Here is a 26,950-nt window from a genome sequence, read left to right as displayed (position 1 = left end):
GTCAAACGTGGATGGGGTTGCACGCGGCGTCCAGAACTGAAGCGTGCGTTCCCGCGCAGGAAGTTCGTTGGTTTTTTGCTTCTTGTTATACCTCCCGCGACCGCGTTTTAAATAGAAGAAAGGAAAGCGTGGGTGCGAAAACGCTCTCTCTTTTAGAGCATCCCCAGCGGTTTCGGTAATCCAGCTGCAAAATCAAGATCCGAAATAAAAAAATAATTTACCGCCAGAGTGGCTTCTTTGATGGTTTCGGTATTTTGAAATCGGTATTTTCGGTATTACTGCCTTTCTTCTGTTCCTATCTTTTATGTCTACAGCATCCGAACTTTTTGATCTTCTCCTCGAAGAGGAAGAAGAGAGTGCTATTATTGGAACCCGCAGACGAAAACGCCTTTTTTCAAATGCTTGCCAGAAAGCATAGAGAAACACCAACCCGTAAAAACGGGTCTGTTCCTGGGCGCAAAACAAAGGAACGCGATCGTGTAGCTGGCGCAGATCGTCTATACAAGGACTATTTTGCTGAAGATTCCGTATATGACGATAAAGACTTTTGGCGCGTCTACCGTATGGAACGTGATCTTTTTTTACGTATAGTAGAAGGCGTAAAACAGCATGACAATTACTTTGAACAAAAGTATGATGCTGCGTTAAAACCGGGCCATTCGACGTTGCAAAAAGTATCTGCTGCGATGAGACAACTTGCTTACGGAGGCAGTGCCAAGGTAGTCGACGAATATCTTCGGATGGGTGAAAGCACTGCTTTAGAGTGTTTAAAGCGTTTTTGCTCGGCAGTAATCAAGGCTTTTGGTGACGAATATCTTCGTGCGCCCAATGCAGAAGATACCAAGAGGCTATTGGCTTTTGCTGAAAAGCGCAACTTTCCGGGCATGCTTGGGTCTCTTGATTGCATGCATGTCGAATGGAAGAATTGTCCTACTGCTTGGAAGGGCCAGTACTAAGGAAAAGAAAAAAAGGCCACAATTATTCTTGAGGCAAATTGACTCTATATTTGCTAGCGTGCTATAATACCGAAAATACCGATTTCAAAATAAAGAAACTATCAAAGAAGCCACTCTAGCGGTAAATTTTTTTTTTTCGGATCTTGATTTTGCAGCTGGATTAGCGAAACCGCTGGGGATGCTTAGAAACGCCACAAGAACTAGGTTCCTGTGTGTAACTGTAACAACGCATCCTTAACGTCATAATTTGATTGGACAGATGTTACAGAGCCTGGTAGAATACCCTAATGCGTAGAGAGCATCCCTTAACTCCAAAATGATTGGCAAACACTTTCCCTAGGAGATTTAACCCCGCCCGCCCCAATTTGATTTTTCTATCCTTCTTTCGTTTCCAAGACAATCCTTTTTTCGATCTTTTTTTCGTTTCCAAGACAACCCTTTTCTTGTTTCCAAGGCAATGGGCAAGAGCAAGTCAAGTACACCTGGAACTTTAGTATGTAAATTTTTTCTCAAGTGACTGAGAAAATATTAATATTAACGTTGACACAGAGCTCACTCGCTTTATTAGCACCAAGAAAGTGCCCAAATTCCATCAATTCGTGAGAGAACATGAAGATGAATTTACAACGTGGCACAAATCGAGAAAAGATATCGAAGAATTGGAGAGTATCTGGAAGATGAGATTTATAAAGGAAGCAGAGCGCTTGGGCAAAAAGTATAAGGTAATATTAATAATGGATAAACGAACAACGACTTTTTTTTTCCTAGATCTAGTTCTGAATATCACTCTTCATATCAATCTATAGATTGGTAAATTTAAAAATAGGAAGGAGCACTGGGAAATTATATCCTTAAACATTGAAAAAGAAATACAAAAGGTATTTTCTTGTGGAAAGGGCTCATGCATGCATATATCACATTCAAATTACTAAAGGAAACTTATTGATGGGACTAGAAAATCGTATTGCAAAAACATGAAGTTGAAGTGTTAAAGACGCAAGGAGTAGTAGTCAGAAAAGTCAATAACGATATTCGAGCTGAAATACAAGACAGTTTGCCAAGCTCACAAGAAACCGTAACAAGTAATTCAACGAATGATTCTGAAACCTCAGAAGAGCCTGAACTTGATGATTTTTTACCTGTAAATATTGCTTATCTTTTATGTCACATAATTTATGATTTTTTCATTTTCAGTTATTAACGATTGTATATACAGGAGGTTAACCACTAGCAGCAGTTTTTATTGAAAACTATTAGTTAAGAATTATTTACGGGTTGAGAATTTTTCTTGTGGTTGAGAATTTTCAAAGTGAATTTTATAATAACAATAAAAATAATAATAAAATATGGAGCCTGAACTTAATATTGAAGAACAAATAAATAATGAAGTAGATAAAATTGTTATTAATAATTGGAAATTTTTAGATACTAATTAGCCTATAATACATTATAATTATAAACATAGAGTAGAAATAAAACATATAAAATTAATAAATAAAATTAAAAAAGAATTAGTAGATAAATTAGGATATATTGTAGTTTTTTTCTTTTTAACAGTATTATATACAAATAAGAAATATCCAGGACCATATTTTGAAATTGAAAAAGGACTATTTTTGTTATATCATTTAGTTTCAGGTATTTCAAGAATAGATATAAATAGATATCTTCCTCAAAGTAGCTTTCATAAATATTATACAAAATTTTGGATGGATGAAGAAAATTATAAAAGAATAAATAAAATTATAAATGAATCATTAATAAATATGTTTTCTTCTATAAAATTAAGAGTACTATCAGTACATAAATATAATCCATCATTATTCAAACATGTAACATTAATAATTGATGGCCATGATAGTAGAATTAATTATGTTAATATAGATATAAAACGTGAAAAATTATTTTCTTATAAATTTAAAAAAATGGACTTAGAACTCAAATTATTATGGTGCATACTGACTTGAATCGTTAATATATTTGAAATACCGACCCAAAAAAAGAAAGTGTATCAGAGTTGTCCAAAGTGAATTTTCTGAGATTCTGACCAGCAAGATGTGTTTAATAGCATATTATAAGCATTTCTTACTCGTTACTTTATGGAAAAAGGTGTTTTGGAGAGCTCTGATAGCCATCAAAGTTTTGTCGGAATATGAAAATTTACTATATAGACCCAAGATTTCGACAAGGTGGGAGGGGTAGATCAGTGAGGTGATGTAGGCTATTACAGTCTGTGTAACATTGCATTGGTCATGGTTACACAAACACATTATCCTCATTATCATACTACTTTTACACAAGGGTTGTGTTTCCTTCATTAATACTCGCTCATTGTAGTGAAGCTACACTACTTTGAGATTGATCCAAATAACTCAACCCACTCCACCATCTTTGTAACCATTAAAATGCAGTAGAGAGAACACCACACACATGGATGAATCAAATATTACATAATTAGCACCATATTGATAATCTCTCAAACATAGATCACAATCGAGAATGACTCAGGACCAACTATTGTCAATACTTCGTTGCAATATAATACCGATAATCTCTTAAACATGAATCAGAATCGAGAATAACTCAGTACCAACCATTGTCAGTACTTCGTTTCAATCTACATTATCTGAGTTGAGCGAAGTGTACCTGTCAAAGAGCGGATATCATACGTCGATACTACAACCGTTACTGGTGTTATATTTAAGCATATAAGGATATGAAAGACGATCGTGAAGCTGCCAAGATCGTAGAGAAATTTACTTCTAGAAGTTACAAATCCCACCGCAGAATTATTGCAAGTGATTAGTGTGTATTTTTACCTCTGTTATTTCTGACTTTCATAAATAAATGAGTATAGTATCGATCATGTAATTCCCTGACTAGTGCAAACATAGAGTATGATATATGAAGAAACGTATCGGGTGTTTCGGGTGTTAATTTAGCCGCGGTGTTTCAAAAATTCTCAATTTTCGACAGCTCACGGTTTAAGTCAGTATGCACCATAGTGATATAAATGATATAATATTGTATATTTCAGAAACTGATATGTGTACAGAAAGCTCAGATGGAAGTATGTTTTTAAATATGAAGCTATATAGTAAATTAAATAATTATGATGTTTTAGCAATGGATGGAGGATATATACTTTCTGTTAATCAACTTATTGAATTATCTAGTCAAAAAGGAATTGATTTTAATAATAGTTACTTTATATATCCCATTAGAAAAGATGTTAACATTGATTTGAATGCAGATGAAAGATATTTTAATGATGTTTTTGGAAGTTTTCGTTCTAAAGTAGAAAATCAATTTTCTGAAATTGGTAACAAATTTAATAGATTTAGTAATAGCAATTCAATTGCTAAAATTGATAATATCAAATTTTATAATTTACAGTTCTGTTTAGCATGTTTATTGAAAAATATAAATAAATTTAGTAGTAAATTTAATATAAATATATAAGCACATCATAAATTATGGGAAACTAAAGATTTTGAATTTCCTTATGAGGCTAAATTAGTAGAGATTGTTATTAGTAATTCTATAGAACAAGCAAAAAGAAAAGATGAAGTGTTAGAATTACAGAAAAATCTAGTATCTTTAAATATAAATAATGAAAGAATGGAAGTTGATAATTATAGTGACAAAAATTTAGAAGATAGTAGTGAAGATGATATACCAAAATCTAATGAAAAGAAACGGCGTAGAAAAGGTAAAGGAAAAGAAAGAGAAAATAATATACAATTTATAAGAAATATAGGAGATAATAGTGAATCATATGAAATAGAAAAAATTACTGGACATAAATATAAAAACAATATATACATGTTTTCAGTTAAGTGGAAAAATTATGGTCATGAACATAATAGTTGGTTATCAGCTGATAAATTTAATGAAAAAGATTTATTAATAGCGTATATCAAAAAGTATATTATAGATACAGAATTATAAATACAGGATTTTTCATCTCCTAGCGGACGTTTGAACTTTTATTTAGGCAGAGTGGACATGAATGTTAGTCTGAGTGGACATGAATGAAAGTTAATCTGGACATGAATAATAATTGATCTGGACATGAATGAAAATCGAGCTGGACATGATTGAAAATCGAGCTGGACATGAATGAAAATCGATCTAGACATGAATGAAAATCGAGCTGGACATGAATGAAAATCGAGCTGGACATGAATAAAGATCGATCTGGACATGAATATAAAACGATCTGGACATGAATATACATCGACCTGGACATGAATATAAATCGCTCTGGACATGAGTAAAATCAATCTGGACAAAATAAAAATCAATCTGTACATGAATGAAAATCATTCTGACAAGAATAATAATCAATCTAAACATGAATAATAGACAACCTGGACATAATAACAGTCAACCTGGACATAGTTTTAGTCAACTAAGACATAATAAAAGTTGAAGTAGATAATATATTAAGTGTAGCAGAGCAGAATATATGAGTACTTAAGATTTTCAATTCAAGTCAAGACATAATAGAAGTTAAGCAGTACAAAGCCAATGTCAAGATATAGTAGTATGGCTGTTTCACTCGTGACAAGAAGCTTGTAGGCTAATGTACAGGAAATAGCAAGGGTGCGTCAGAGACTCACCACTGTGCGCATAAGGCATAAGCCTACTTTGCTGCTGTGGGAATAGGGCCTGAGCGTTTCCCCTCATTTCACTTTACCCGGGTTGAGTTTGAAACAAATTGGAGGCTGGTGGCAGAGGTAGGTGGAAAGTGTGGGGTTTGTTAGTAGCAGCAGGGAGGAAAAAAACAACAACCAAAGATCCTTTTTCTTTCTCAATACCATTCGCCATGGCAAATCAACAGCTTCGACGCACACTTGTAAATGGCTCCTACTCTCTTCACGATGAATAAAAAACAAAGAAAACAAAACGGCACAATCCACGGATTTATATGAAAAACGAAATGAAGGTAACTGTTTTCTTAAAAAAAGCATGTGCTCAAGATTTATAAGGAGTAGACCGCCGTTACTGCTGCTTAAAAAACGCTGGATAAGTGAACAAGGAAGGAAAAGGTTATCGGTTGTGCTTGAGGTATAGCTTTAGTGGAGATATTATCATTCAGAATTACTGCTTCTTTCTCTTTTTCTATGTATATACTTATGCACCATCTTATACCATTCCAACGTCAAACTTACGTGCGTAATACAACATCGTCCTCTACCTGCACAAACCATTCGTATTCACAACAAGAACGACGTAACAATCTTCTTCTCCATTACTCAAACACAATCATATACAACATGACGCTGATCCGCCATTGACTTGCAAAATATACAGCCTGACGCATTTGCCTTTCACTATCATGTACGCCCATATTACACGATGACGACTATGACGCCGGTCTTTTGTTTTGATACTTGTACGCTCAAGCACATCATCATCGTAATGACGGCCATCTCTTTCTTTGCTGTTGGTATACACATCAATGTGATGATAATTATATTCCTATGATGCATACACACCACCACAACTATAATCCTCCTCTGCAATTCGCTGTACTCGCACACACACGATGGCAACAACGATTACCTTTTTCTTTTTGCATATGCCAACACGAACATTGCCGGTCTTGATGGATAAGGTAGCTATATATGCTGATGGGTGGTATGTAGGGTTTTATTATTGTTACTGTAGATGTTCTGGTTGGGATGAAAAAAATAAAAGTAAAAGATCATACATTATGTAGTCATTATGTTTCAGTTGTCTGCATAAACGGGTGTGAAATGGTATTGCATGTTATTACAAGTGCTTCTATAAAAACTATAAATATAGCTCTGAGCGGTGATGATAATATGGCAGGGACAAAGAAGAAAACGCGTTTGTTGTTATGAAGGAGGAAGTTTTTTGCTATTACAACAGCAACTTTATTTGTTTTTAATAAAAACAACTATGAACAACCGACATGTTAGTACCCTTGACGTCATTCGCTACGCTCTCTCTCACTCGACTGTACGTGGAGTTCTTGCACTCATTCCTAATGAATTCGTGTGCGTTCCTGCTGCTCGATGGCAGATCTTCAAGGATCGCATCTCGGAATTGTGTGGCTACAAATAGGTTCACAAACGCGAGACTGTGCATGGCACCAGACGCTCTGCCACGCAATATCAATAATTACAATAACCATCCTTCACCACGAAACAACATCCTTCGCACTTGTATAACTCTTATAGAACCTTCTTTTTTGTCTTTCTTATATATCGGCCATCATACTTTATTTTCATCCAATCCACATCAACACAAACGGAAAGAAACCCGTCAGTTATCCTTCTTGCTATCTACAGCTCATTCATCCATAAAGACCGGCGATGTTAACATTGTTATATGCAAAAAGGAAAAAAGTAATCGCGTCAGGCTGTATGTTTTGCAAGTCAAGGGCGGATCAGCGTCATGTTGTATATGATTGTGTTTGAGTAATGGAGAAGAAGATTGTTACGTCGTTCTTGTTGTGAATACGAATGGTTTGTGCAGGTAGAGGACGATGTTGTATTACGCACGTAAGTTTGACGTTGGAATGGTATAAGATGGTGCATAAGTATATACATAGAAAAAGAGAAAGAAGCAGTAATTCTGAATGGGCATATCTCCACTAAAGCTATACCTCAAGCACACCCGATAACCTTTTCCTTCCCTTGTTCACTTACCCAGCGTTTTTTTAAGCAGCAGTAACGGCGGTCTACTCCTTATAAATCTTGAGCACATGCTTTTTTTAAGAAAACAGTTACCTTCATTTCGTTTTTCATATAAATCCGTGGATTGTGCCGTTTTGTTTTCTTTGTTTTTTATTCATCGTGAAGAGAGTAGGAGCCATTTACAAGTGTGCGTCGAAGCTGTTGATTTGCCATGGCGAATGGTATTGAGAAAGAAAAAGGATCTTTGGTTGTTGTTTTTTTCCTCCCTGCTGCTACTAACAAACCCCACACTTTCCACCTACCTCTGCCACCAGCCTCCAATTTGTTTCAAACTCAACCCAGGTAAAGTGAAATGAGGGGAAACGCTCAGGCCCTATTCCCACAGCAGCAAAGTAGGCTTATGCCTTATGCGCACAGTGGTGAGTCTCTGACGCACCCTTGCTATTTCCTGTACATTAGCCTACAAGCTTCTTGTCACGAGTGAAACAGCCATACTACTATATCTTGACATTGGCTTTGTACTGCTTAACTTCTATTATGTCTTGACTTAAATTGAAAATCTTAAGTACTCATATATTCTGCTCTGCTACACTTAATATATTATCTACTTCAACTTTTATTATGTCTTAGTTGACTAAAACTATGTCCAGGTTGACTGTTATTATGTCCAGGTTGTCTATTATTCATGTTTAGATTGATTATTATTCTTGTCAGAATGATTTTCATTCATGTACAGATTGATTTTTATTTTGTCCAGATTGATTTTACTCATGTCCAGATCGATTTATATTCATGTCCAGGTCGATGTATATTCATGTCCAGATCGTTTTATATTCATGTCCAGATCGATCTTTATTCATGTCCAGCTCGATTTTCATTCATGTCCAGCTCGATTTTTCATTCATGTCTAGATCGATTTTCATTCATGTCCAGCTCGATTTTCATTCATGTCCAGCTCGATTTTCATTCATGTCCAGATCAATTATTATTCATGTCCAGATTAACTTTCATTCATGTCCACTCAGACTAACATTCATGTCCACTCTGCCTAAATAAAAGTTCAAACGTCCGCTAGGAGATGAAAAATCCTGTATCTATGGCAAAATACTATTAAAATATAAGAAAAAAGGATTCCCTATAGTTATTTTTATTGGTTTTCTTTTTTTTTTTCTTATAATACGGTTATCTACCTCTTGTATAGTATTTTTACTTTTTATTTTTTTTTCTTCCCTTTTTTCAGGTATATGGTCTGGATTATGTTTTCTACAGACATATTTTTTTTATTCCCATTTTTAATTATTTCTTTTCCACAGAATTTGTCATTATTCTTTCCCTGTCTAAACTTATGAACACAAAAGTCATTATGCATAGAAAGGTATAGAAAATGGTCTGAAGAAAATAGTTTTTTTATTTTATTATTTAATTTTTTCTGGATTTTTTTAATAATATTCTGTTCTATAAAGTAATCAAATTCAGATTCTATAAAGGTGTTTAATTCATTACGTAAATTTAAAGATAACTGAATGTGGTTAATTGGAAGAAATTCATTTAGAGCAACCATTCTGAGATATTATTTTTATATAATAATTTTGTTTTAAAATAAATTTTTTTAATATGCATGATTTCAAACTCCGAAGATAAGAAACTTCAATAATTTATATAAAATCTACCAAACAATCTCAAACATCAGCATAATGATTAACCCTCAGAGTGGAAATTAATCAAATCAATGTATCAGCCAAGTTGAATGTTTTTCGTAACTCATGTGTTGATAAGTTGAACATTGAAAATGGCACGCTAAGTCGATCAGAACTGTTATCTATCGACTTCATATATTATTTTGATGCAGATGCATATTGTGATGTCCGAAACCATTTGATGCACCTGAATGATGCTACTCTGGCCGAAATTGTGGAAGATCTGGGCCAAAATGAAATGTATGATGTGCTTAGCTCTTAAATCAAGGAGTTTTGTGATTGCTTTGAAGAGGTATATAATTCTGCATTTATAGGTAATGGAACCCCATTTCTTCAATAAACAGTAAAATGATACATTTTACTTTTTATTTATATATATTTGAAAGATTAAAATCTTTCTAAATATATATTAACTAGAAGGAAAAAAAGAAGAAAGAAATATTTTTAATTATTCTTGGATGATAAAATTATTATATTTTTATCTACTATACTGAGTATTCTATTTATCAACCAGACGCCTGAATGGTTATAACAATTGGGTACTGACTAGTGTAATAGGCAATGCAAGACAAGGATAATCAAGGAATCAAAGAAATGTTGAAACTGAAGTATAGCAAGAACGGTGACGAAAAATTGGCATTAGAGATCATTGAGAATATGTAAGACAGGGACAATTTATAGTTTTGGGGCAGTTTTGGGCAGTTTTGACATTTAACTTTAATGATCTTTATGTATATAGATACAAAGCATATGATGACACTGACATATTAAGGGTTGATGAAGATCGTTTTGGCGACATTGTATTTAAACCCACATTTAATAGAGTTATGCGTGGCATTCCTTATACAAAACGTGACGGGTAATACTTTTTGATTATATTATACTTTTGTTGTTTATTACATGCATATGCGTTTATTTATTCTTAATATTGACTATGACAATTGATTTAGGCAATTCACAAAACTGAGCAATTCGTAAAAAGTTAGAGTAGATGCAACAATCTCCTTACTGATCAAAGATGAAGATTTACGAACGTTGGTTGTCGAGGTGAAATCTCAGTTGAAAACAAACGAACAAGATTTCTTCAAAGTGGCAGTTGAGATAAAGATCATGCTTGATTCAATGGTGGAGCGGCATGTCCCTGATCCGGTTGTATTTGGAGTTTTGGTAGAAGGTGAATATTTATGTGTATAAGATCTCCATTTGATGCTAATACTATCTGGCCCCAAAAAATATAGGTTTTACTATGCGCACATTCAAGATGGACCTCGAATATGATCGAATTTACAGATTTATCAATATGCGCGCTTGCTACTTACCACGAGGAAGAAACGACATGGGTGTATTGGAAGGAACATTACGAGGACTATTTCAGTTGAAGGTCAGTGCTTTTTTTGTACAAAGTCTCAGTGGATCAATCACATATTTCTAAATATTGTAACATCATATAATAGAATCTTGTTGAACGATCGTTAATAGCAATTAGATCTGAATGGGTGGAAGATGAACATACACTCGCAAGAAAAAAATGTATGAGACCAACGGCACTATTGCCAAAAAGCTCTTCGATCCAGTTTGCAGATGAATAATGATAAAAAGGGAAATCGATGGTTCGGGTGGGAAGAAATTACTGTTGTGTCGCTATGTGTATATATGTATGTTGAAGCCATTTCCTATTTTGTTTTTAAATTTGTAATAAATCCCTAACATATAATATATTTGAAAAAAAGTTCCCATATTAGGTTTAAATAGAAAAAAAACCACTTATGTAGTATCGTGGTTCTGATAAGCGGGATGTGCAGTACCAAATTGGCTATAAACTTACAATAGTTTTTGATAAATCTAATAAATTGCTTGCTGCCATATTAAATTATATCATCCATTTTGATATTTTATCAATTTTATGACATCATGTGACCAAAATCATGTATTCAATGATTATAAAAATTAAAAATCCATAATATAAACAAAGAACGTCCCAATGGATACAACAAACTATACACCACTGATTACAAATGAAGTAAACTCAATTATTGCAAATTATTGGCAATTCCTAGAATGGAATTGGCCTATTGAATTGGCAGAATTTATTCCTAATTTCTGAAAATTGATTCTCAACTTTTGTCCTAAAACTTCCAAATGTCTTATTAAAATGATCCTCAGTAATCGTTAAGGGCTCATTTACATTTTTACGTATAGGGTATATAAAACTATCATGGCTAAAGTTATATCCTTTTTCATTAGCAAGCTCTGTAAATTGTGTGATAAACAAAGTATATCCACCATCAACTGCCATTATGTCATTCTCATGCATATATTTAAATAATTTCATGTTTAAAAACATGCTACCATCTGAGCTATCAGAACAAAAGTCACTTTTAGAAGTATAAATAATCATATCATTCATATCACTAACGAATTTGGTACGTAATCTATTCTTCTTAAATTTATAAGAATACATTCTTTGAAAGTGGTTAATTTCAGTATCTACATAGTTAATTCTTGAATCATGAACATCCAATATAAGTGTTACATGTTTAAATAAGTCGAAATTATGCTTTCTAGCAGATAGAATACGTAATTTGATAGATGAAAACATGTTATTCATTGAATCATTTACCATTTTGTTGATTCGTTTGTAGTTGTCCTCATCCATCCAAAACTTTTTATAAAATGTATGAAATGTGCTATGTGGCAAGTATTTTTCAAATTTTTCACCACATACTCTAGAGACTAAATGATATAATAAAAACAATCCTTTTTCAATTTCAAAGTAAGGTCTGGGATATTCCTTGTTTGTATATAAAACTACTAGAAAATAATATACAGCAACATAACCTAATTTACATAACAATTCACTATTAATTTTTTCTATGAATTTAATACAGTGAACCCCCGCTTTTTGCACCCCCGTTTATTGCAGATCCCCACTTATTGCAACTTTTTTGAGCAGATTCCCGCTCAACACTTAGTAAAATTGCAGATTCCTCAGTTTTTGCAGATTGCAACTTGGAAATCGGGACCTGCAATTTCCCGCTTCAGCCTTATATATTGTATATTAATCTCAAACTTCAGAGACAGTGAGACTCGAACCAGTGACAAAAGAGATACACTATTGTATTCTATTATTTAAGAGCTTTTAAACTAAATAAGGAAAGATGTGATTGCCAGCTTATCGATCCCACTTGTGTAACATATTCACATTTTGCAGTTCCTCAGATTTTGCAACTTTTTTGACGGTATTCCCGCTGTTGCAAAAAGCAGGGGTTCACTGTATGTTTCAAATCAGTTCTATGTTTATATTTATTATGTACAGTAGGCCAATTCCATTCTAGGAATTGCCAATAATCTGCAATAATTGAGTTTACTTCATTTGTAATCAGTGGTGTATAGTTTGTTGTATCCATTGGGTCATTCTTTGTTTATATTATGGATTTTCAATTTTTATAATCATTGAATACATGATTTTGGTCACATGATGTCATAAAATTGATAAAATATCAAAATGGATGATATAATTTAATATGGCAGCAAGCAATTTATTAGATTTATCAAAAACTATTGTAAGTTTATAGCCAATTTGGTACTGCACATCCCGCTTATCAGAACCACGATACTACATAAGTGGTTTTTTTTCTATTTAAACCTAATATGGGAACTTTTTTTCAAATATATTATATGTTAGGGATTTATTACAAATTTAAAAACAAAATAGGAAATGGCTTCAACATACATATATACACATAGCGACACAACAGTAATTTCTTCCCACCCGAACCATCGATTTCCCTTTTTATCATTATTCATCTGCAAACTGGATCGAAGAGCTTTTTGGCAATAGTGCCGTTGGTCTCATACATTTTTTTCTTGCGAGTGTATGTTCATCTTCCACCCATTCAGATCTAATTGCTATTAACGATCGTTCAACAAGATTCTATTATATGATGTTACAATATTTAGAAATATGTGATTGATCCACTGAGACTTTGTACAAAAAAAGCACTGACCTTCAACTGAAATAGTCCTCGTAATGTTCCTTCCAATACACCCATGTCGTTTCTTCCTCGTGGTAAGTAGCAAGCGCGCATATTGATAAATCTGTAAATTCGATCATATTCGAGGTCCATCTTGAATGTGCGCATAGTAAAACCTATATTTTTTGGGGCCAGATAGTATTAGCATCAAATAGAGATCTTATACACATAAATATTCACCTTCTACCAAAACTCCAAATACAACCAGATCAGGGACATGCCGCTCCACCATTGAATCAAGCATGATCTTTATCTCAACTGCCACTTTGAAGAAATCTTGTTCGTTTGTTTTCAACTGAGATTTCACCTCGACAACCAACGTTCGTAAATCTTCATCTTTGATCAGTAAGGAGATTGTTGCATCTACTCTAACTTTTTACGAATTGCTCAGTTTTGTGAATTGCCTAAATCAATTGTCATAGTCAATATTAAGAATAAATAAACGCATATGCATGTAATAAACAACAAAAGTATAATATAATCAAAAAGTATTACCCGTCACGTTTTGTATAAGGAATGCCACGCATAACTCTATTAAATGTGGGTTTAAACACAATGTCGCCAAAACGATCTTCATCAACCCTTAATATGTCAGTGTCATCATATGCTTTGTATCTATATACATAAAGATCATTAAAGTTAAATGTCAAAACTGCCCAAAACTGCCCCAAAACTATAAATTGTCCCTGTCTTACATATTCTCAATGATCTCTAATACCAATTTTTCGTCACCGTTCTTGCTATACTTCAGTTTCAACATTTCTTTGATTCCTTGATTATCCTTGTCTTGCATTGCCTATTACACTAGTCAGTACCCAATTGTTATAACCATTCAGGCGTCTGGTTGATAAATAGAATACTCAGTATAGTAGATAAAAATATAATAATTTTATCATCCAAGAATAATTAAAAATATTTCTTTCTTCTTTTTTTCCTTCTGGTTAATATATATTTAGAAAGATTTTAATCTTTCAAATATATATAAATAAAAAGTAAAATGTATCATTTTACTGTTTATTGAAGAAATGGGGTTCCATTACCTATAAATGCAGAATTATATACCTCTTCAAAGCAATCACAAAATTCCTTGATTTCAGAGCTGAGCATGTCATACATTTCATTTTGGCCCAGATCTTCCACAATTTCGGCCAGAGTAGCATCATTCAGGTGCATCAAATGGTTTCGGACATCACAATATGCGTCTGCATCAAAATAATATATGAAGTCGATGGATAACAGTTCTGATCGACTTAGCGTGCCATTTTCAATGTTCAACTTATCAACACATGAGTTACGAAAAACATTCAACTTGGCTGACACATTGATTTGATTAATTTCCACTGTGTATACACTCGTTAATAGCTGAAAAGGAAAAAATCATAAATTATGTGATACAAAAGATAAGCAATATTTATAGGTAAAAACATTGAGTTCAGGCTCTTCTGAGGTTTCAGAATCATTTGTTGAATTACTTGTTACAGTTTCTTGTGAGCTTGGCAAACTGTCTTGTATTTCAGCTCGAATATCGTTATTGACTTTTCTGACTACTACTCCTTGCGTCTTCAACACTTCAACTTCATGTTTTTGCAATACGTTTTTCTGGTTTCTATCAATAAGTTTTCTTTAGTATTTTGAGTGTGATATATGCATGTATGAGCCCTTTCTACAAAAAAAATAAATACCTTTTGCAATTCTTTTTCAATGTTTAAGGATATTAGGAGTACATCCATTATAGGTCTCATATAAATTTCACACTCAATTTACTTATAAAAAATCTTTAAAAAAATTGAATTTTCTATCTAAAAATAAAAATAGTTGAAAACATAAAATATTTTTAAAATACGAAATGTTTATATAAAGTTACCATATATTAAAGAAAGCTTTTGATAATGAAGTTGATGGAATAAATTATTTACTAGATAATAAATATATTAAAAAAAGAGATATATGTGACAAATGTAAAAATAATAACATTAAATTTAATTATAAACGAAAATTATATGTTTGTAATTATTATAAATGTAGAAAAACATATTCACCATTTAAAGATACAATATTTTCAAAAATGAAACTACCAATTCATTACTAATTACATATTTTATATGAATTTTTAAAAAAAAACACCAATAACTAGTATTTTTAAAAGTTTAAGTACAGGATTTTCATCTCCTAGCAGATGTTTGAACTTTTATTTAGGCAGAAGGGATTTAATTTTAGGCAGAGTGGACATGACTGTTAATCTAAGTGGACATGAATAAAAGTTAATCTGGATATGAATAATAAATGATCTGGACATGAATGAAAATCGAGCTGGACATGAATGAAAATTGGGCTGGACATGAATGAAAATCGATCTAGATATGAATGAAAATCAAGCTGGACATGAATAAAAATCGAGCTGGACATGAATAAAGATCAATCTGTACATGAATGAAAATCATTCTGACAAGAATAATAATCAATCTAAACATGAATAATAGACAACCTAGACATAATAACAGTCAACCTGGACATAGTTTTAGTCAACTAAGACATAATAAAAGTTGAAGTAGATAATATATTAAGTGTAGCAGAGCAGAATATATGAGTACTTAAGATTTTTATTTCAAGTCAAGACATAATAGAAGTTAAGCAGTACAAAGCCAATGTCAAGATATAGTAGTATGGCTGTTTCACTCGTGACAAGAAGCTTGTAGGCTAATGTACAGGAAATAGCAAGGGTGCGTCAGAGACTCACCACTGTGCACATAAGGCATAAGCCTACTTTGCTGCTGTGGGAATAGGGCCTGAGCGTTTCCCCTCATTTCACTTTACCTGGGTTGAGTTTGAAACAAATTGGAGGCTGGTGGCAGAGGTAGGTGGAAAGTGTGGGGTTTGTTAGTAGCAGCAGGGAGGAAAAAAACAACAACCAAAGATCCTTTTTCTTTCTCAATACCATTCGCCATGGCAAATCAACAGCTTCGACGCACACTTGTAAATGGCTCCTACTCTCTTCACGATGAATAAAAAACAAAGAAAACAAAACGGCACAATCCACGGATTTATATGAAAAACGAAATGAAGGTAACTGTTTTCTTAAAAAAAGCATGTGCTCAAGATTTATAAGGAGTAGACCGCCGTTACTGCTGCTTAAAAAACGCTGGATAAGTGAACAAGGAAGGAAAAGGTTATCGGTTGTGCTTGAGGTATAGCTTTAGTGGAGATATTATCATTCAGAATTACTGCTTCTTTCTCTTTTTCTATGTATATACTTATGCACCATCTTATACCATTCCAACGTCAAACTTACGTGCGTAATACAACATCGTCCTCTACCTGCACAAACCATTCGTATTCACAACAAGAACGACGTAACAATCTTCTTCTCCATTACTCAAACACAATCATATACAACATGACGCTGATCCGCCATTGACTTGCAAAATATACAGCCTGACGCATTTGCCTTTCACTATCATGTACGCCCATATTACACGATGACGACTATGACGCCGGTCTTTTGTTTTGATACTTGTACGCTCAAGCACATCATCATCGTAATGACGGCCATCTCTTTCTTTGCTGTTGGTATACACATCAATGTGATGATAATTATATTCCTATGATGCATACACACCACCACAACTATAATCCTCCTCTGCAATTCGCTGTACTCGCACACACACGATGGCAACAACGATTACCTTTTTCTTTTTGCATATGCCAACACGAACATTGCCGGTCTTGATGGATAAGGTAGCTATATATGCTGATGGGTGGTATGTAGGGTTTTATTATTGTTACTGTAGATGTTATGGTTGGGATGAAAAAAATAAAAGTAAAAGATCATACATTATGTAGTCATTATGTTTCAGTTGTCTGCATAAACGGGTGTGAAATGGTATTGCATGTTATTACAAGTGCTTCTATAAAAACTATAAATATAGCTCTGAGCGGTGATGATAATATGGCAGGGACAAAGAAGAAAACGCGTTTGTTGTTATGAAGGAGGAAGTTTTTTGCTATTACAACAGCAACTTTATTTGTTTTTAATAAAAACAACTATGAACAACCGACATGTTAGTACCCTTGACGTCATTCGCTACGCTCTCTCTCACTCGACTGTACGTGGAGTTCTTGCACTCATTCCTAATGAATTCGTGTGCGTTCCTGCTGCTCGATGGCAGATCTTCAAGGATCGCATCTCGGAATTGTGTGGCTACAAATAGGTTCACAAACGCGAGACTGTGCATGGCACCAGACGCTCTGCCACGCAATATCAATAATTACAATAACCATCCTTCACCACGAAACAACATCCTTCGCACTTATATAACTCTTGTGGGACCTTCTTCGTTGTCTTTCTTATATAACGGTCAACATACTTTATTTTCATCCAATCCACAGCAACAAAAAAAGAAAGAAACGCGTCAGTTATCCTTCCTGCTATATACAGCTCATTTATCCATAAAGACCGGCGATGTTAACGTTGGTATATGCAAAAGGTAAAAAGTATTCGCGTCAGGCTGTATGTTTTGCAAGCCAATGGCGGATCAGCGTCATGTTGTATATGATTGTGTTTGAGTAATGGAGAAGAAGATTGTTGCGTCGTTCTTGTTGTGAGTACGAATCATTTGTGCAGGTAGAGGACGATGTTGTATTACGCACGTAAGTTTGACGTTGGATTGGTGTAAGATGGTGCATCACGTGTATACAGAGAAAAAGAGAAAGAAGCAGTAATTCTGAATGGGCATATGTCCACTAAAGCTATACCCCAAGCACAACCGATAACCTTTTCCTTCCCTTGTTCACTTACCCAGTGTTTTTTTTAAGCAGCAGTAACGGCGGTCTACTCCTTACAAATCTTGAGCACATGCTTTTTTTAAGAAAACAGTTACCTTCATTTCGTTTTTCAATAAATCCGTGGCTTGTGCCGTTTTGTTTTCCTTGTTTTTTGTTCATCATGAAGAGAGTAGGAGCCATTTACAAGTGTGCGTCGCAGCTGTTGATTTGCCATGGCGAATGGTAATGAGAAAAAAAAGGATCTTTGGTTGTTGTTTTTTTCCTCCCTGCTGCTGCTAACAAACCCCACACTTTCCACCTACCTCAGCCACTAGCCTCCAATCTGTTTCAAACTCAACCTGGGTAAAATGAAATGAGGGGAAACGCTCAGGCCCTGTTCCCACAGCAGCAAAATAGGCTTATGCACACAGTGAGTCTCTGACGCACCCTTGCCATTTCCTGTACATTAGCCTACAAGCTTTTTGTCACGAGTGAAACAGCCATACTACTACATCTTGACATTGGCTTTGTACTGCTTAACTTCTATTATGTCTTGACTTGAAATAAAAATCTTAAGTACTCATATATTCTGCTCTGCTACACTTAATATATTATCTACTTCAACTTTTATTATGTTATAGTTGACTAAAACTATGTCCAGGTTGACTGTTATTATGTCCAGGTTGTCTATTATTCATGTTTAGATTGATTATTATTCTTGTCCAGAATGATTTTTATTCATATACAGATTGATTTTTATTTTGTCCAGATTGATTTTACTCATGTCCAGATCGATTTATATTCATGTCCAGTTCGATTTATATTCATGTCTAGATCGTTTTATATTCATGTCTAGATCGATCTTTATTCATGTCCAGCTCGATTTTTATTCATGTCCAGCTTGATTTTCATTCATGTCTAGATCGATTTTCGTTCATGTCCAGCCCAATTTTCATTCATGTCCAGCTCGATTTTCATTCATGTCCAGATTATTTATTATTCATATCCAGATTAACTTTTATTCATGTCCACTTAGATTAACAGTCATGTCCACTCTGCCTAAAATTAAATCCCTTCTGCCTAAATAAAAGTTCAAACGTCTGCTAGGAGATGAAAATCCTGTACTTAAACTTTTAAAAATACTAGTTATTAGTGTTTTTTTTTAAAAATTCATATAAAATATGTAATTAGTAATGAATTGGTAGTTTCATTTTTGAAAATATTGTATCTTTAAATGGTGAATATGTTTTTCTACATTTATAATAATTACAAACATATAATTTTCGTTTATAATTAAATTTAATGTTATTATTTTTACATTTGTTACATATATCTCTTTTTTTAATATATTTATTATCTAGTAAATAATTTATTCCATCAACTTCATTATCAAAAGCTTTCTTTAATATATGGTAACTTTATATAAACATTTCGTATTTTAAAAATATTTTATGTTTTCAACTATTTTTATTTTTAGATAGAAAATTCAATTTTTTTAAAGATTTTTTATAAGTAAATTGAGTGTGAAATTTATATGAGACCTATAATGGATGTACTCCTAATATCCTTAAACATTGAAAAAGAATTGCAAAAGGTATTTATTTTTTTGTAGAAAGGGCTCATACATGCATATATCACACTCAAGATACTAAAGAAAACTTATTGATAGAAACCAGAAAAATGTATTGCAAAAACATGAAGTTGAAGTGTTGAAGACGCAAGGAGTAGTATTCAGAAAAGTCAATAACGATATTCGAGCTGAAATACAAGACAGTTTGCCAAGCTCACAAGAAACTGTAACAAGTAATTCAACAAATGATTCTGAAACCTCAGAAGAGCCTGAACTCAATGTTTTTACCTATAAATATTGCTTATCTTTTGTATCACATAATTTATGATTTTTTCCTTTTCAGCTATTAACGAGTGTATACACAGTGGAAATTAATCAAATCAATGTGTCAGCCAAGTTGAATGTTTTTCGTAACTCATGTGTTGATAAGTTGAACATTGAAAATGGCACGCTAAGTCGATCAGAACTGTTATCCATCGACTTCATATATTATTTTGATGCAGACGCATATTGTGATGTCCGAAACCATTTGATGCACCTGAATGATGCTACTCTGGCCGAAATTGTGGAAGATCTGGGCCAAAATGAAATGTATGACATGCTCAGCTCTGAAATCAAGGAATTTTGTGATTGCTTTGAAGAGGTATATAATTCTGCATTTATAGGTAATGGAACCCCATTTCTTCAATAAACAGTAAAATGATACATTTTACTTTTTATTTATATATATTTGAAAGATTAAAATCTTTCTAAATATATATTAACCAGAAGGAAAAAAAGAAGAAAGAAATATTTTTAATTATTCTTGGATGATAAAATTATTATATTTTTATCTACTATACTGAGTATTCTATTTATCAACCAGACGCCTGAATGGTTATAACAATTGGGTACTGACTAGTGTAATAGGCAATGCAAGACAAGGATAATCAAGGAATCAAAGAAATGTTGAAACTGAAGTATAGCAAGAACGGTGACGAAAAATTGGTATTAGAGATCATTGAGAATATGTAAGACAGGGACAATTTATAGTTTTGGGGCAGTTTTGGGCAGTTTTGACATTTAACTTTAATGATCTTTATGTATATAGATACAAAGCATATGATGACACTGACATATTAAGGGTTGATGAAGATCGTTTTGGCGACATTGTGTTTAAACCCACATTTAATAGAGTTATGCGTGGCATTCCTTATACAAAACGTGACGGGTAATACTTTTTGATTATATTATACTTTTGTTGTTTATTACATGCATATGCGTTTATTTATTCTTAATATTGACTATGACAATTGATTTAGGCAATTCACAAAACTGAGCAATTCGTAAAAAGTTAGAGTAGATGCAACAATCTCCTTACTGATCAAAGATGAAGATTTACGAACGTTGGTTGTCGAGGTGAAATCTCAGTTGAAAACAAACGAACAAGATTTCTTCAAAGTGGCAGTTGAGATAAAGATCATGCTTGATTCAATGGTGGAGCGGCATGTCCCTGATCTGGTTGTATTTGGAGTTTTGGTAGAAGGTGAATATTTATGTGTATAAGATCTCTATTTGATGCTAATACTATCTGGCCCCAAAAAATATAGGTTTTACTATGCGCACATTCAAGATGGACCTCGAATATGATCGAATTTACAGATTTATCAATATGCGCGCTTGCTACTTACCACGAGGAAGAAACGACATGGGTGTATTGGAAGGAACATTACGAGGACTATTTCAGTTGAAGGTCAGTGCTTTTTTTGTACAAAGTCTCAGTGGATCAATCACATATTTCTAAATATTGTAACATCATATAATAGAATCTTGTTGAACGATCGTTAATAGCAATTAGATCTGAATGGGTGGAAGATGAACATACACTCGCAAGAAAAAAATGTATGAGACCAACGGCACTATTGCCAAAAAGCTCTTCGATCCAGTTTGCAGATGAACAATGATAAAAAGGGAAATCGATGGTTCAGGTGGGAAGAAATTACTGTTGTGTCGCTATGTGTATATATGTATGTTGAAGCCATTTCCTATTTTGTTTTTAAATTTGTAATAAATCCCTAACACGTAATATATTTGAAAAAAAGTTCCCATATTAGGTTTAAATAGATAAAAAAACCACTTGTGTAGTATTGTGGTTCTGATAAGCGGGATGTACAGTACCAAATTGGCTATAAATTTACAATAGTTTTTGATAAATCTAATAAATTGCTTGCTGCCATATTAAATTATATCATCTATTTTGATATTTTATCAATTTTATGACATCATGTGACCAAAATCATGTATTCAATGATTATAAAAATTGAAAATCCATAATATAAACAAAGAATGACCCAATGGATACAACAAACTATACACCACTGATTACAAATGAAGTAAACTCAATTATTGCAGATTATTGGCAATTCCTAGAATGGAATTGGCCTACTGTACATAATAAATATAAACATAGAACTGATTTGAAACATATTAAACTCATAGAAAAAATTAAGGATGAAATGTTACGTAAATTAGGTTATGTTGCTGTATTTTATTTTCTAGTAGTTTTATATACAAACAAGGAATATCCCAGACCTTACTTTGAAATTGAAAAAGGATTGTTTTTATTATATCATTTAGTCTCTGGAGTATGTAGTGAAAAATTTGAAAAATACTTGCTACATAGCACATTTCATACATTTTATAAAAAGTTTTGGATGGATGAGGACAACTACAAACGAATCAACAAAATAGTAAATGATTCAATGAATAACATGTTTTCATCTATCAAATTACGTATCCTATCTGCTAGAAAGCATAATTTCGACTTATTTAAACATGTAACACTTATATTAGATGGTCATGATTCAAGAATTAACTATGTAGATACTGAAATTAACCACTTTCAAAGAATGTATTCTTATAAATTTAAGAAGAATGGAATACGTACCAAATTCGTTAGTGATATGAATGATATGATTATTTATACTTCTAAAAGTGACTTTTGTTCTGATAGCTCAGATGGTAGCATGTTTTTAAACATGAAATTATTTAAATATATGCATGAGAATGACATAATGGCAGTTGATGGTAGATATACTTTGTTTATCACACAATTTACAGAGCTTGCTAATGAAAAAGGATATCACTTTAGCCATGATAATTTTGTATACCCTATACGTAAAAATGTAAATGAGCCCTTTAACGATTACTGAGGATCATTTTAATAAGACATTTGGAAGTTTTAGGACAAAAGTTGAGAATCATCTTTCAGAAATTGGGAATAAATTCTGCCGATTCAATAATAACAAGTCAGTTGTTAAAATGGATAACATAAAATACTATAATCTGCAATTTCGTGTAGCTTGTTTACTAAAAAATATTACAAAATTTGTAGAAATGTTCAATATTCCTATTTTACCACACCATAAACTATGGCAAAGTAATGATGCTAATTTTCCAGTAGAGCATAAACTAATTGATATAGTGGTCAGCAATGATAAACAAAATAAAGATAAACTGGATAAAATGATCACATTGCAAAATGACCTGCTTAATATGGCTATATAAAATGAAGAAATGATTGTTGATAATGAATCTGATAATAATTCAAATCAGAGTAATAGTGATAATTGTCGTAAACTAAGATCCGGTACAGACAGATGTCTTGATAGAAGGTTTCTCTTTACCGCACCGGGATCCAATAAGGGACACGGTTGCGCACATGCACCTAGCTGGATTGAAATGTGAATCCTTCATAAAACTCAGTAAAGAAACCAAGTATGAAACAACCGTCCAAGAACACATCTCAAACCATCATAAAAGTTTTTTATTCGTTCTTACAGCAAAGCACCAGTAAGGTCCTTGCTGACAAAGAAGTTGATAAGCTTTCCACCTTCAGATCTGTTTCTCCGTTAAGACCGAGTTCTCAAACAATGTTTGAAAGTTAGATATAAAAGAAGATAGTTTCTATAGCTGATATTGTACTTTGTTCAATCTTTTGAATATAATCCATTCTCAAACGACTTATTTGTCTTTGTTTATTTCGATTTACCACAATAATGATGATGTTCCAAGATTTAATGAGCGTAGTAAAAAAAGAAAGCGAAATAAAGGGAAACAACAAGCAATGGCATCATATGAAATAGAAGAGATTATTAGGCATAAAACTGAAAATGGTACATATTTATATGAAGTAAAATGGGTTGGATATAGTGCTGATGATAACAGTTGGTTATCAATTGATAAATTTAATCAAAAGGATTTATTGAAGGAATATATCAATAAGCATAATCTTGGTATATTATAAAATTGCATACTCTAGTACTATTTACAATATTTTCTTCAACTGGTATATAACATAATTTGAATTCATACCTGGCATTCCTTTCTTACCAATTATTTCTATATATACACAAAATTCAATTTTTTGTACAATTTAGATTTTTACAGCCAATAGATTTCTTACAGCCAATAGTATTATCTAATATCTAATTGGAGTTGGATGTCCCCCTAAGAGAAAGTACTACTTTTTTGGTCGTGGTTGAATAAGATATAGGATAATAATAGAATTGTAACAGTGTCGGCCCAGATACTTACAATCGGGAATCGGGAACGTGTATGGGTAGACAGTGTGAATCACTAAACAAGGTGAGACTCGGATATATCAAAGGATGAAACGATAGGGATACATATAACCCAGGGTCGCGTCTCTATATATACGCTCAGGAACCCGTCTTTATATATACGTTGAGTAATAGGGAGCTAGCTATCGTCTAAGTATTGATCTACATCATACTACTATCTAAAATATCCGCGCCTATTACTCCTTATCCAACATGCGGTTGACCGCAAGTCATCCTATCGTCTGAACCATGCGTTGTCGATCGTCAACAATGCAGGTTGGATATCGTCGTAACGGTATAGACCGTTACATCCTCCCCCGTCTACCTCAAGAGGTCGACTCAAAGTAGAACGTCAGGTGCTCGACTCGTCCAAAGCATATCTTGATTTGCGTCGTTTCAATCGCCGTCCTTTGTAGCTCGTTATGTCTGTGCGTCGATCTGCGAGTAGTATGCACCGTCCTTGTGCGCGTCCAAGTGGGTTCGTATGCTGGAACTCTTCTACAGCAGTGACGGATCCTTTTATGCGTCGACTGGATAGAAATCGTCCCGCTCTAGGGTTCTTCCCCCGCAAATTAAAACGTCGCGAGAGATCCCAAAATGTGGTCGTCGTGGTGAAATAGACCCAGAGGAACTATAAAAAAAAATTAACACCACAACCCATTGCACATGCAGTTACCTGTTTCGTCTGTGTTTGGGGGGACGACCACGGCGTCGAGGAAGTAAATTCGTATCCGAAGTGTTTGATGGCGTTGCTTCCTTGAATTGTTTGAAGTCTTGTAGAGCCTCGGGCGCATTAGTAAGGTGTTCGGCAGGTTCCCACGTCGCCTCGTGTAAGGGATAACCTTTCCACTTAACCAAATATTGTAGCTTGTTTCGTCGCTTGCGCTCGTCGAGAATAACTTCAACTTCCCATTCGTCTTCGTCGTCAGAAACATTGGTAATCACTGGTGGAGGCCGTTCAGGCTTGCGTCCCACATCGTCAGGTTCCAAATATTTCTTGAGGGCGCTCACATGAAAAACGTTGTGAGCCCTGATCGAAGCCGGCAAATCAAGCTTGTATGCCACGGATCCAATACGTTCAAGAACTTTGTAAGGACCCGCCCACCATGGAAGTAACTTTCTGGCGGGAGCGTTGGAATAAACATCAGGATTCAAGTGGGTCGTCTTGACTAATACGTCGTCATCCACGTCGAATTCCAGATTACGTCGCTTCATATTGGCATACTTGGCTTGGCGATCCGTTGCTTCCTTGATTGCCTCAGTGACTTGAAGACGGATAGACTCCAAACGTGTAGCGAGAACGTCTGCTGAATCAACATCGGAGGAGGCAGATCCCGTGGTCAAAGCGAGTGACACCTGTCGTCCCAAGTCAGCATAAAAGGGTGTTACCGCTGTAGAAGCGTGCTTGGCGTCGTTGTAGGTGTGCTCGAGGACCGGCAGCCATTCGCCCCAATTCCGATTAATTATAGGCAACGTAATGACGAAGCATATCTTCGAGCGTTCGATTAGTGCGTTCCGTCTGTCCGTCCGATTCTGGGTGCAGACTGCTAGACAAATTTCTTTGTACGCCAAGCATCGTCGTCAAGGCTTTCCAGAATCTAGAAGTAAAGCGGACATCTCGATCCGAGACTACGTCTGATGGTAAGCCGTGCTGTCGGTATATCTCACGCAAGAACAGATGAGCAAAATCCTCTGCTGTATCAGTCGTCTTGCATGGAGCAAAATGTGCGCGCTTTGAAAACCGATCCACAAAAACGGCAATTGCATCGAACTTATGTAGCGTCTTCGGCAAGTGTGTGATAAAATCAACCGAAATCGAGGTCCATCGTCCAGTAGCTAGTTGCAATGGCTGCAACAAGCCTGCTTTTTTGGCATTTGGTAACTTGGTACGCTGGCACATGTCACACGTCGCGATATAACGTCGCACTGTTTTGTTCATGTGCGACCAGTAATAAGTCCGTCCAAGTCGTTCGACCGTTGCATCGATGCCGCGATGACCGGCGATTGGTGCGTCGTGTGCGTCATGCAAGAGGGTATTATGAAGCGTTGGCATGCGCGGCACACAGATTTGGCGTCGTCCATCTTTTTTGCGATAGATGATGCCATCGGCTAGTTTGAACTCTTCGTCGTCGTCGTTCGTCCGAAGCCGAGTCAAAACGTCTGCCCAAAAAGAATCGTCCTTGTAGTGCTGGCGCATTCCTTGCCAGGCGTCTCCCCTCTCACTGTGAGGACCACAGCACAAAGTCCCATTGATACGTCGGGTTGTGAAGGAGCGTTGGGCGGTCGTTTTGATAAAGCGTCTGCACCAGTATTCTGTTCTCAAGGAATATGATGCACGTTAAACTGATAGGCCATCAGTTTTTCCAACAAGCGGATCTGACGCTTGGAGAGATTCTTGTTGTTGGCGTGTAACATCGAGATGGCGCGGCTGTCCTTGAACACTGTGAACTTTTGACCGTCCAGATGATGTCGCCATTGTGCTAAACAGTACGACACTGACAAAAGTTCTTGTTCGTGAACCGGGTAATTCATCTCTGCGCCCTTCAACGTCCTCGAAGCATAAGCAACCGGATGCAATAAACCGTCGTCCTGCTCCTGTGAGAGGATACCAGCAATTGACACCGTTGATGAAGCGTCCGTGTGTACGTAAAAATGGCGGT

The 26,950-nt window shown here is 34.6% G+C and overlaps 4 protein-coding genes across 4 annotated transcripts; 3 read left to right on the top strand and 1 right to left on the bottom strand.

Moving 5' to 3' along the window:
* Positions 1–10,359: 10,359 nt before the first annotated feature.
* BDB00DRAFT_756770 (uncharacterized protein) lies at positions 10,360–10,756 on the top strand (the record flags this gene model as incomplete). The annotated part of the gene is made up of 2 exons (XM_053118931.1): positions 10,360–10,498; positions 10,563–10,756. Coding segments are annotated over 2 exons (333 nt in total), but the record flags the coding sequence as incomplete, so codon positions are not given.
* Positions 10,757–13,280: 2,524 nt separating this feature from the next.
* On the bottom strand, positions 13,281–13,677 carry BDB00DRAFT_756751 (uncharacterized protein; the record flags this gene model as incomplete). Its single annotated transcript, XM_053118929.1, has 2 exons — positions 13,281–13,474; positions 13,539–13,677. Coding segments are annotated over 2 exons (333 nt in total), but the record flags the coding sequence as incomplete, so codon positions are not given.
* A 6,544-nt stretch (positions 13,678–20,221) lies between these two features.
* Positions 20,222–21,018, top strand: BDB00DRAFT_784731 (uncharacterized protein; the record flags this gene model as incomplete). Its single annotated transcript, XM_053120482.1, has 4 exons — positions 20,222–20,332; positions 20,599–20,699; positions 20,780–20,899; positions 20,991–21,018. The coding sequence occupies 4 exons, from the start codon at positions 20,222–20,224 to the stop codon at positions 21,016–21,018; spliced, it is 360 nt and encodes a 119-aa protein (XP_052983650.1).
* A 57-nt stretch (positions 21,019–21,075) lies between these two features.
* On the top strand, positions 21,076–21,472 carry BDB00DRAFT_756712 (uncharacterized protein; the record flags this gene model as incomplete). The annotated part of the gene is made up of 2 exons (XM_053118924.1): positions 21,076–21,214; positions 21,279–21,472. Coding segments are annotated over 2 exons (333 nt in total), but the record flags the coding sequence as incomplete, so codon positions are not given.
* Between the last annotated feature and the right edge of the window lie 5,478 nt (positions 21,473–26,950).

Source organism: Zychaea mexicana (assembly GCF_025766255.1).
Source record: "Zychaea mexicana strain RSA 1403 chromosome Unknown BDB00scaffold_9, whole genome shotgun sequence".
NCBI lineage: Eukaryota > Fungi > Mucoromycota > Mucoromycetes > Mucorales > Lichtheimiaceae > Zychaea > Zychaea mexicana.
Note: the sequence above shows the minus strand (reverse complement) of the source record. Positions and strands in the feature narration are given on the sequence as shown.